The 12,453-nt window shown below is 39.3% G+C and overlaps 1 protein-coding gene across 1 annotated transcript in view; it reads right to left on the bottom strand.

The window, feature by feature from the left end:
- si:ch211-106h4.4 (MAM and LDL-receptor class A domain-containing protein 2) overlaps positions 1-12,453 on the bottom strand; it is a 47,336-nt gene that overhangs the window by 21,171 nt on the left and 13,712 nt on the right. Inside the window, exons 13-29 of the mRNA XM_036596781.1 lie at positions 11,004-11,135; positions 10,759-10,886; positions 10,472-10,640; positions 8,459-8,578; positions 8,209-8,363; positions 7,397-7,492; positions 7,215-7,305; positions 6,428-6,550; positions 5,376-5,478; positions 5,089-5,239; positions 3,579-3,804; positions 2,930-3,056; positions 2,702-2,828; positions 2,100-2,178; positions 1,656-1,820; positions 649-774; positions 216-431 (exon numbers count right to left, since the gene is read on the bottom strand). Coding sequence (XP_036452674.1) covers positions 216-431; positions 649-774; positions 1,656-1,820; positions 2,100-2,178; positions 2,702-2,828; positions 2,930-3,056; positions 3,579-3,804; positions 5,089-5,239; positions 5,376-5,478; positions 6,428-6,550; positions 7,215-7,305; positions 7,397-7,492; positions 8,209-8,363; positions 8,459-8,578; positions 10,472-10,640; positions 10,759-10,886; positions 11,004-11,135 — 2,334 coding nt within the window. The remainder of the gene's footprint in view (positions 1-215; positions 432-648; positions 775-1,655; positions 1,821-2,099; positions 2,179-2,701; positions 2,829-2,929; positions 3,057-3,578; positions 3,805-5,088; positions 5,240-5,375; positions 5,479-6,427; positions 6,551-7,214; positions 7,306-7,396; positions 7,493-8,208; positions 8,364-8,458; positions 8,579-10,471; positions 10,641-10,758; positions 10,887-11,003; positions 11,136-12,453) is intronic.

Here is a 12,453-nt window from a genome sequence, read left to right as displayed (position 1 = left end):
TTGTATTTCATATGGCCTTTGTTTTTTGTCTAGTGGTTTATATATATTTTCTGTACATACACAAGGTTCATTTCTCCTAGTACATGTGCCAATATTCTTGCAGTGACTATCATGACCTTCAAGTCAGATCTCCTTTCAAGCTGTATAGTAGCCTTATAAGAAACCAAGGGCATTTGATTTCCACAAAAAGACCAGCTAAATCATCTGTTTTGTACCTGGGAGTGAACAGTTCAGGAAGGCGATGTCATCTATGGCGATGTCTCCAAGCTCACTGAAGGTTCTGGTGGCCTCAAAGAGAACAGTGAAAACCTGATGAGTGCGACCCACTGCCACCTCTGCCTGATGCCACTCGTCTCCATGGTTGCCAGACTTCCACCATAGAAGAGTTCTTCTTGAGTCTTCCTGGAGGAACACTTTTAGTTCCCCAATGCCTGTGAGTAAGACAGCACACAAACACTGTCTTACAACCAATTCCACTATTAATGCCGCTGAAGTACAACAAACCAAGGTTCATCTTCACTCAGCAGAACTCATGGCCAAACTATGTACAGGTTATTTAATAAGCAGACAAAATATATACAGGTTATTCAATGAGAACTAAGCCACTGTTCTGCTATTCTTTGTTGTATTCAGTAGCGCTTATCTTACCCTCTCCATACATGTGGTAGTAGAACTCAAGCACGCACTCAGTGCTTGCTTCCTTCATGGCTGGACTCTGCAGTGCAGCATAGCTGTTCTGATCTCCATGACTGGCCTCTACTGCCATGTACCATCCTAGTAACATAATACAGAAGCAGACTGAGTCCATTGGTGACACTGTAAATGAGCTACGGTGGGACATTCTGAGTTATGGTTAGATATACTGGAAGTGGACAGAATAATCAAAATATCCGTTAATAACTAACTTCATGAGAACAACTCTCTTATTAAGGTTTTACAAGATTCACATGTCTGTGTTTTTAAGCTAAAACTAGTGTGTGAAAGTGCTAACGTAACAAAATCTCAATGTTAGTGAAAAAAAGGGTACTTAAGTAAATGTCTGTACATTAAATAGTAAATTAAAATGTTCATATTCATAATTACATGATAAGTTAAAAAGACCATAAAAATGACTCTTGATAGCTCATATCATTCCTGCAGCACAAGCTGCTGCTAATAACAGCAGAGCAATGAAATAATAGCGAAGCAAAGCCTTTAATTTTGGCACATAGATCACAGAACGTAATGCATCAGTGACCTGATTGCTGATTGATTACATACAAATTGACAAACCAACCACAAAGAAGCAGATATCACATAGGGGTTATTAATATTGTGTTGACTGTGATACACATAGACGTGAAATGTCTCTATTTTCATTCAAAATACATTTTTGGCTCAAAAGGTGTATAATTTGGGGCATTTTAGCAGGTGCAGTGTGAAACAATGTCAAAAAACCCAAACTCTGGTTCTGACATGAGCAAACAAAATAGGTGAAAAAACAGCCTAAGAGTGACGGTCGGCCACTGACATTCACCAACAGCTTGGGTCAGACAGCTAATGCTTGCCTTGGCGTCTCAAGGCCTTAACATGACTACCTTTGCAATTGTGATGAAGTTTCAATGCTAAAGACATTTTCACGAGGTGAGTGGTGTGTGCTGCTTTGTTTGTGTTACCCAGCTCTGTTCCAGTAGTATGGTCGACTGTGGGGCCAGTGTTAGCAGTAGCTGTGCTGTTGCGATCTCGCTGCCAGGCAAACTGCCCCACACTCACGTCCTTCCACGCACAGCTGTCCGTCTCAAACTGGCATCCAACAAACACACCACTCACTGCTGCCACATCTACATTAGTCAGTGACACCAAAAGTACAATAACAGTGTTTTAACAGCAGCAGCTGACAGAACAGTCTCATCATTTTGTTGCTGTCATAAAAAAGCATGCTGTCCTTTACACTTTCAATTTACAATTTCATGATGAAAGGACAAATAGAAGTGGTTCAAAATTACTTAAAAAAAGAATGTCTTTTCCTCCTACTGTAGAGTTTTTTTTTTTGGATTGCGACAATTTGTATGTATGATAAACTGCTCTCTTTGATTGAATTTAGGAGAAATGTGCCTTGCCTTCACACCGCCCTTTCATAACTGTTATGTCATCCACAGCAATGAATCCACCATTTCCAGACTCTGCCTCTAGAAGAATCTGGAAATAAAGATAAATTCATAAAAGTTATAAGATGTATACACACACTATATGTCCAAACGTATCCAGATGCTCCTTCTAACTGATAGACTTAACTCCTTTAACTGGCACCCATTGCTAACACAGGTGTTACATTTGTAATCTCGCCAATAAATTGAGATTCTCTGGAGTCTAAGACCACTATGCACAATGCCAAGCATTGGGTAAAGAGGTCCCCAGCATTGAGCATCCTCCAGACTGATGGAGATCTATCCAATACCTTTGGGATGAGTTGCAGTGAACCATAACTAATCATCCAACATCAGTAGCTGACCTCACTAATGCTCTTGTAGCTGAATCCTCTCAAATCCTCACAGCAATGTTCCAACATCTAGTGTAAAGCCTTCACAACAAAGTAGAGGCTGTTACTGCAGTTCTTTATTAATACCCTCAATTTTAGAAGTTTGGCTAGCAGGTGTCTGTCTACTGTTAGGTATAGAGGGTTGATGTGATACAGGTTGTGGTACGATGAGTTCTGCTGAACCTGAAAAGGGTTGGTCTCAGACACTGTGGTAGAGAAGTTCCTCCAGCTGTGTCCAGCAGCACTTGTTTCAAACATCAGCTCTCTGCCTTTCTCTGCATCCAGAAACACTCGCAAGGTCCCTGAGTCACTGCAGGGATGAGATGCACAGAATAAACAGTCATTCTGTGAGTCACTTAGGTAAAGCAGTTATAATTCGCTGCAAGAACGTGAAGCTGATTTGCCCCTGACCTGTCGTTCATGTGGTACCAGATAGAGAAGCAGGAGTTAGAGTTCTGTAAGATCCGCTCAGAGGTGAGCACCGCTCTGCTGCTGTGTTCTGGACCACCTGTCTGAGACGGGCTCAGCATAAACCTGCCTGCATAAGGAACAAGGCACATTACATACTTGTTCACATTTGTAGAATAAAATGTATCTTCTTTGGCTTTGAATCCATCTTTCAAATACATCAAATTTTGGCTCTTGCATCTCGCTGTGAATAACAGGATTCTGGCCACAAACATTAGGGTAAATATCACTGCTGTAACAAGAAAACTTTAGAATTTGTATTTTTTTACATTTGTATTTTTCTACACCTTTTGAGCACAGCAGCTGTCCTCTGCATTGTGTGAAAGTGTAATAGTGAATGGACATGAATGGACCAATAGAAATGGACCAAAAGTTACATGTTTTTGTTTTTTTTTTGGACAGTGACAGCTGCCCTGTACATTATGTGTATATTTTGTAATAAATATAAGTCAAATAAATCTGGTCCAAAATTACTTATAAAGTCTAGTTACATTAACAGAATTTAAAAAAGCTTTGAAAGGCAGCTCAGAACATCTATGATCAGCTGATTAGCATGTTGTGTTTTTTGTGCTGTAAATGTAAATGTCCTCACCATAGGCGGTGTGTGTAGTCTGATCGATTGGAGGGCCGAAAGAGTGTCCATCTGAATGGACCCAGTCATGGCTGACTGAGTCTCTTTTGGCAGCGTTCATCCACGTACACAACCCTGACTCGAAATCACAACTTCCTGTGGGAGAGCAGGCGCCACCTCTCACCGACACATCATCCAGGAGAATGAAGGACTCTGGGGTGGGGCTTAGCTTTGCCCTGAATGCCACCTATATGTGAATGATAATGTAAAGGTGTGAGCTGCTGAAAAGACTTGTGCTAGGCAGTAGCATAGATAACTCTAGGGCTGTCTCTGTTGAGTACCTGAATAATCCACTGATTATTCTGATGATTAATTGAGTAATCAGAGTTCTTTTCAAAGGCCAGACAATAAAAATGTAATTAACTAAACAATAATAAACCACACAGTGACATGAAAACGTATGTGAACTCTTTAGAGTTTCTTTTCTTAGTTCTTTATCTTGTCTATACTTCATCCAAGTATAGACAAACACAATGTGCCAAAACTTATAACACACAAACAATTATAATCCTTCATGCCTTTGTTGTGCACACCAGTTAAACACTCACAGTGCTGGTGGAAAAAGTAAGTGAACCTTTGGATTTAATAACTGGTTTAACTTCCTTTGGCAGCAATAACTTCAGCAGATTGTTTTTAAGCCATTCTGTTGTAGATTTTCTTTCTGTCACTGTCCTGCTGCATTAACCAGCTTCTACTGAGCTTCAACCGGCGGACAGCCACTCTGACACGATCTTGTAGGATAACTTGATGGCAATTGGTCGAGGCCCAGAGACTGCAAAGCAGGCCTAAATCATGGTGCTACCTCCACCATACTTCCCCTTTTAAGTTGGGATGATGATGTATGCGTAGTGCTATATTATCCTCCCAAACAATTCAACCTTAGTTATATCAGTCCACAAAACATTTTCCCAGAAGCATTTTGGACTGTCGAGGTGCTCTTTGGCAAACTTCAAGCATGCAGCAATGGTTTTCTTTGGAGAACTTAGGCTTCCTCCATGGTGAACAATTCCAATAAGTATAATAATTCCTTCAAGCCCACCTCTGGGGAGAGTACACACAGTACTAAATTGTCTCCATTTATAGACAATCTGTCTAACTGTAGGCTGATTAATACCTAAACTCTTTGCTTTGCAACCCTTTCCAGTTAACAGATATTGATTGTACGTGGTTATTATAAGTCAGTGTAGCTCTAACCCACCCCTTAAATCTCATTGATTGGGCTGTTGGTTTGCTAACTGTGTGTGACATCAAAACAATGAATTCAAAATGAGCTGTTTTTTTCATATATGGACCATATGGGCCAAGAATGAAACTTAAACAGTGTTTACAAGCTATATCAAACTCTTTGTATTTCAAAGAATGGGAAATTGGATTGGAAAGAATGGAAAGGTATCAGAAGTGAAAAAGCACTGGATTTCATTAAATAAAAATGTGTTCTTGATGAATGAGAGTTCAGAGTTGGAGGACTCACCCTGAATTTGGATGGAGAGGACACAGTGACCTCTGCTAAGTCCCAGCCTGTAGAGGGCGCTCCAGAGAGAGACCACAAAGCAGGTCCCAGCTCTCCATTCAGATAAACATGCACAGTGAGGGAATCTCTGGGGCCAGCAGCCAGCCAATACCTATATAAATGGCCAGTACAAAATTCAGTGTCCATTGTTTTTTCATTATTTCGGAATGTTTGATACTTTTATGCCTGAGTGAAATGAAAATCTTTCAAAGGCTTCAGAAGTAAGCTGTGGTCTGTTTCTGGCTTACCAGAACTGCAGACAGGACTCAGTAGTTATGCTGTACTCTGGTGTTAGCAGATGTGTGGTCTCTGGCTTTAGAAGGTCCGTTCCCAAAACAGCCATCGAATGACCTTTGGCCATAAAAACATAGTGAGAAATAATTTGACAAGCATTAGTGAGTTCTGATCATCTCATAGGTTTTTAGAAATACACTTACAGGTCACTTTATTAAGAACACCTGTACATCTGCTAAGTCATGCAATTATCCAATCAGCCAACCATGTAGCAGCAGTGTAATGCATACAATCATGCAGACGCAGCTCAAGAGTTCTAGTTAACATTCACCTCAATCAGAATTTGGGAAAAATGTGATATGACTTTGACTGTGGCAATGTTGATGCCAGATAGGGGGTATTTCAGAAACTCCTGATTTAGGTTTTTCATGCATTCTACACATTTAACACAAAAAAACATCTAGTAAGTGGCAGCTCAGTGGGTGGAAATGTCTTGAGAGAGGTCAGAGGAGAATGTCCAAACTCTGAGCTCACAGAAAGGCTGCAGTACCCTTTCTTTAAATCAGTGGTGATCAGAAAAACATCTTTGCAATGTCAAACCTTGAGGTGGATGGGCTACAACAGCAGAAGACCACTTTAGGGTCCACTTCTGTCAGCCAAGGAAACAAATTTGAGGCTTAAATGATGCAATCATGTCAGTAGGGACTAGAATCTCTAAGGAATGTTTCCAGAACCTTGCAGAATCCATGCCTTAACAAATTCAGGCTATTCTGAATTTCAAAGCAGTTCCTATTCAGTATTAGAACGGTGTTCCTGTTTTCAGTGTTGGATTACATGGATACATTCAACACTCCACAGAAACACTCATCTGGAACTGTTATCGGTCAAGATGCTCTCGGCACACCATAAAAACATTTTGATTAATCTGGAAGCCCATTTGCATTCTGCAGTATCAGTATTACAAAAAATCATTGCAATAATGAGTAAACAACATGTCATTAACAAACCTAATAAATCAACGAACAATATATTATGCAGCCCTAATAGGCACAGACAAGGCACTCACCTAGTTCAGTTCTGTAAGTGTGATCAATATGGCCAGTGCTGCCATCCACGTGAAGCCAGTGAGTGCTGTCACTTACATCCTGCTCAAACCCACAGAGTGAGGTGTCCTCAAAACCACATGGATCTGCACACAAAGACATATTCAACTATGTTAATGCTCTGCATTTCTCACAGGTTACAACCTCTTTCTGCAGGCCCCCTAGTGACCATGCTGCTGGCGAATGGAAATCAACATTGATATTTGAATAAATATATTCAAATAAAAACATTCCCTCTGATTACTCTGTTACCAAATTAACTAGGACACTGTTGGCACTCTGTGTGAAATTTAATGGTGCCGTGTTGCGCTGTTAGCAAGCAATAATGGGTAAAAGTGGAGGGGCAGGAGCCCCCTTCTCTGACAACAGTTCACACCTCTCCACAAAGACAGCCGTGCTAAAATAAAACAGGTGGCACAAATGCAACTTTCTATCAAAATCATATTAAAAATCATGTACAAGTTTCACAATCAAAAGATCTTTTAGAAATGTTGACTTGCTTGCAAAGATAAAAATCCAGTTCACTTCTGGTTTTGTACATTATACACATTTCAATCAAAATATATTCCATCAGTGTTCAGAAATTGTTCTAGAGTAAAACAACAGTAATAACTCTGAATTGCTAAATTCAGAAAATGCATGACTTGTATTAAAAACATGCTTCTCTGAATGTCTGGAATTGTGTCTCCTGGTGATACTGTCAGCCGAATTCTGTATAGAGAGAGAAAAGGAGAGAGAGATCAGACTTACTGTGATCTACACAGGCACCTGGACTCACTCTCACATCATCGATGGCTATAAAGCCACTGCTTTCGGTATTTCTGCTACCAGAGATTTTCACCTGCAAAGGGTAGTGAATAATTTGTTTCTGTGTGTCAGTATAGAAATGGGAACTGGTGTACACCAAATCATAGTTATAATGTTGCTCTTACTCTCTGTGTGTCATCCATGCTTATTGTGACCTGGGTTTTCAGCCACTCCGTAGCTTCTGTGCCTGTTCTAGTCCAAACAACTGTTTCTGCTGTTTTCTGAAAGACAGAGACCAAAAAAAGTTTTTAGTGAAGGCAGCCATCAATAACATAGCTGTCTATGTGAAATCAGTTAATAACAGTATCTTTAGCATTAGAGGGTTTTATATTCAGTGTTACCCTTCAAATTTAAATGTTCACTGTAAAACTCACATAAAAAGTTAAGAACGAGGTACTTGAATGTCGTACACACTTCAAATGTCCTTGTTTTAGTTAGATCTGTCACAAATAGCATTAAATATGTTGGCTTGATGATATATATGGCTTGATGAAAAATAGAGGTGCTAGCAGAAACAAACATTATTACACTAATGGTACTAATGGTACTATGGTAGTTAGGTATAGTAACTGTTACATAATGATGTGTTCATTATTTTATGGCACCAACTTGAAAAGTTCCTGAAGTGATAGCAGTATAAATAATGGATAACCGAATAATAAAAATTGTATGTGGTTTGTGTGTGTGTTTATATATATATATATATATATATATATATACACTGTGGCACAGTGATTTTACCACAGATAAGGGCACCTATAAAACTCCTTACTTGTGATATAATTACTGTAAAGCGAAGTATGAACTCTCATGGCTTATTGGATTATTCTAATTTTACATGTTATGTTTTTGCCATGTTGCCCACTCCTGTTGAATTTCCCTGTTGAATGTAATGAAAAGAGACATAAGAGCTGAAAATGTTGTGATGCTAGTGTACCGTTTTAACCAGGAGGTCCAAGTTTCCCACTGATGTTCCTAACATGTAATACCAGAATTCAACACAGACACTGGTGGCATGTATAGTTACAGGGGCAGAAATGACCGCTGTCTCGCCATCTTTATCTCCGGACATATTCAGAAGCAGATAAAACCCTAAAAGTCACACACATAGTTACAATTTATAGAAGTAACTGTATACTCTTGGTACATTAGAATGATGAAGTAGATACAATTTGTTTTCCACTTACCATGGCTGTTTCTAATGGTGTGGTCATAAAAGGGTCCTTTGGTGGTTGTGTCCACCTGCAGACCCCTTTGACGGGTCCAAGTAAATCCATGCTCAGCTTCCTGAACCCAGTCACACAGCCCTATAAACAGAAATCTGTCTTATTGGTGGAATTTGAAATTTCTTGTCACATTAACATTTAATTTTATATTTTATAGACAGGGCGGCACGGTGGCGCAGTGGGTAGCGCTGTCGCCTCACAGCAAGAATGGCCTGGGTTTGATTCCCGGCCGGGCGACCAGGGTCATTTCTGTGTGGAGTTTGCCTGTTCTCCCTGTGTCTGCGTGGGTTTCCTCCAGGTACTCCGGTTTCCTCCCACAGTCCAAAAAAATGCAGTCAGGCTGATTGGACATGCTGAATTGCCCCTAGGTGTGAGTGTGTGTGACTGTGTATGTCTGTCTGTCTGTCTGCCCTGCGATGGACTGGCGACCTGTCCAGGGTGTATCCTGCCTTCCGCCCAATGACAGCTGGGATAGGCTCCAGCACCCCACCGCGACCCAGAAGGATAAGTGGTTTAGATGATGTATGTATGTATGCATTTTATATACACAATAAGTTCTTAAATGATAACTAATATACTGTAATTAACTATAGCGATTTTTTTCTTTTTTGAGATTTTTTATTTGTTTTAACTTTATTCTTGGTGTGTAGTTTTCTCAGTTATTTTAGAATCATCCACAGCTTCTTTCATCTTTCTGGATACATCTGAAATATTTTGAACAATTGGCAAAAGTTGTTTGAAACCTGTGGTGCTGTAGGGTGCTGGGACCAAATTAGAATTATTTTATACACATATTCAGAGGCATATGAACTAGGCAACTTCCACCCCCGCCTTCACCACTGTCACATTAATTTCTTATTCGTTTTATGTTTTTATAAAAAAGTTTATGTTATGAGGGATCCCTGCATGTATTTCAACAAAAATTACTTTCAATACTTTGAATAATAAAATAATAATTTTACCTAATTTACTTACTGCGGCCCCCCTGCACCATGGGCCCTAGTGCGACTGCACTCCCTGCAAGAACCCCCACCTCCATAGTTACACTATTGTCTGAATTCTAACAATCTGAAAAAAATGCCTGATTTGCAGTTAACTAATTAACACTGTTATAAATATCATCTATAACACCGATAAAAATAATATTAATATCAATAATAATAATAGAAACTAACATTAATGCTAATATTTAGTGCTTACAAAAGTGGATGTACTTATTTTTAATGCACATTGGTATAAACAAATGTTGCAACTATTCCATGTTCCATTTAAAGACATACTACACTGTGCTTTTGTTTTACTACTGAAACTGCCCAAAAATATAGCTTCAAAATGGGTGCTTCTATTGTTACAAGCTTGAAGTAACAATAGGTGAATCCTTTTTGGTGCAAAAAAAAAAAGGTTCAAAATAGAACATTCTCAATCTGGAGAACCATTTCTCCATGCAAAGAACCATTTAAGCATGAAATGGTTCTATATTGAACTTATATTTCCAAACAGAACCATTCCTTTGCAGAAGTATAAAACAGCGTTTAAATCACTCATTTTGGCAAAATTATCACACTACACTATCACATCATTCTACCATCTTAAAAATCAGAGACATTTTGTTTATTTCACTTTTGTATTCTTTCCAGTTGTTGTAATTTTGACACTTTAAAGTTTGGTCGGTAGGGGGAGCAGTGCACTCACCGCTCGACCTCAAACAGCTACTGGCTCAGAAGCCGCTGAATGCTGTCATTTTATTGGGTCAATACCGAAATGTCTGCATGAATTAGGGTGTGCTTTATGCAAATAATATGTTGATGCTTGATTTCACACACTGAATCTGATTCGGCATTTGCACTCAGAGAGTAGTTTGTATGTGTTTCTCATGCAACTCTGATGAATACGGGCCAAAGATTCTAAACGTCTGAATGGTGTTATATATTAGACAGGATCTTTAGAAATGCTAACTGGCTATGTGTTCCTCACCTTCCTCAAAGCCACAGTCCATGCAGGATGGAGGGGGTGTGGTGGGCTCTGTGGTGGGGGCTGGTGTAGTGGGGATCAAGTCAGAGCAGCCTGTGTTTTCCATGATGTGGATGTCGTCCAAGGCAATGACCCCTTCATCGTAGGGTGGCCGCTTTGCCTCAAACACAAGCTGTAGATAATTCACCAAAGAAACTTATCAGAAATGAGGTGAAGAAGAGGCCAGGTGTGATGCGTTTTGTGTACTATGAGCAAAAGAGGTATTTTGTGAGTGATAAATCTTGGTGCACCTGATAATTTTCAGATGCTGCATAATCCAGAGTAACTTTGTTCCACACTTTGCCCTGCGCACCAGTCTGGTTCCATAGAAAGTGGAGCGTGCCGGACTCATTCACATACACAGTTAATGTCAGCTTATCTGCAATAACAAAGAACATTGCTAAGTATTAATCATGTATTTTGAATACCTTGTGTTTATTATGTACAATAAGTATATGAGATCACAGATCATTGGGTTTTCTTCATGCCTGCTCACCCACAGTGCCCCACATGTTCATGTAGTACCAGAACTCCAGGCAAGCACGGTCCACTGGCTGCAGCAGCTCACTCTGAAGGTGAGCAATCTGCTCCTTTGAGGTGTATTTTGTGTCAAAGGCCATGTAGTGCCCTGCCGAAAGGAGAACACACCAGCAACAGCAGAACTCCAGTTTTGCTCATTGTTGCTTTTACTATTGATATTATTGATGTATAGCTGTCAACCCGAGTGCGCTTATTTTGTGCACAGGCATTTAAGATAAGATAAATTTGACTAATCTTTATTAAACAGGATACCTTAATATATGCTAAGAAAAAGCAACCAGTAGAAACTCACATATACTTTACAGAATCAACCTCAAATATACAGTATTGTGCAAAGTCAGAGACCATCCCTCCTTTTCCAGTCAAAACGGGCATAAAGTTATTCAGAAAATAAATATTTAACAAAATTACACAAAAGACTCCAACACTGATCATATCAAATCAATCTACCAGTATTCAATTTGTCCACTCTTTACTTTTGTGCACCCTACTGCCACTTTTGCTCTTCGTCCTTCCAAAGCTGGAAGCTGCACTGTGTAAGATTAGGGGATTTGGAGACCTCTCTGGTGGAAATATGTAATGGCATGCAACGTGTGAAAGAGCCCTTTGTATCGTTGGTTGTGCTTTGGACCTCAACGAGAAGATGAATCTCATGATTGCGAGTGTGCTGAAAGAGTATTCAAAGAGAACTCAGTAAAAACTTGTGAAGAGCGTGTCTTCTGATGATATGAGTGAATTATTTACTTTTGTAAATAAGTATAATGTTGAGTTTGTGACCTAAACATCGAGCCTGACCTTCTTTTTGAGTCTGTGCATTTACATTAATATGTTAAAAATCCACCCAGACACTTCTGACTTTTAAAAGATAATTTACAGACTAAATACTGCAAGCTGTAAAAAAGACAAAGAATGAGCACAATAAATACTAAAAAAAATACTGGTCATTGAGGGTTCTGTTATCTTTTTTTCTTCATAACAATGGAGGCGTTAAAGTGTGTTTTGACTTGAAAATAAAAGATATAAGGGGTCGTCTCTGGCTTTTACACAGTCCTGTACAGCAGGGAAATGTCTCAAATGGAGTGTTTAATTTCATTGCTTTGACAAGTAAACATTACGGGAATAATGTCCATTTTGTCAAATGTGTAGGTGTTAGTAAATGTCGTAACACATGAAGCAGGCTACATGCATATACAACACAATATAGCACTTGAGACAAATTAAATGTACACACACACAAGCACAGATTGAGATGATTGTTGAGGTCTGTTATCAGTTTTTTTTCCAGTTCACAGTTTTTACCAAATTCTACAGGTTTTGGTCTGAAGTGGCTTGAGGTGGTGGTTTACTGATTCAGTAATAAGCTGATTGATTGCTAAAGGTTAAGTTAAATCATTGGGTTTTAATCA

The sequence above is a fragment of the Colossoma macropomum genome, unplaced genomic scaffold, assembly GCF_904425465.1.
Source record: "Colossoma macropomum unplaced genomic scaffold, Colossoma_macropomum, whole genome shotgun sequence".
NCBI classification, from domain to species: Eukaryota; Metazoa; Chordata; class Actinopteri; order Characiformes; family Serrasalmidae; genus Colossoma; species Colossoma macropomum.
The sequence above is the reverse complement of the archived record's forward strand: the minus strand, read 5'-3'. Positions and strand labels throughout refer to the sequence as shown.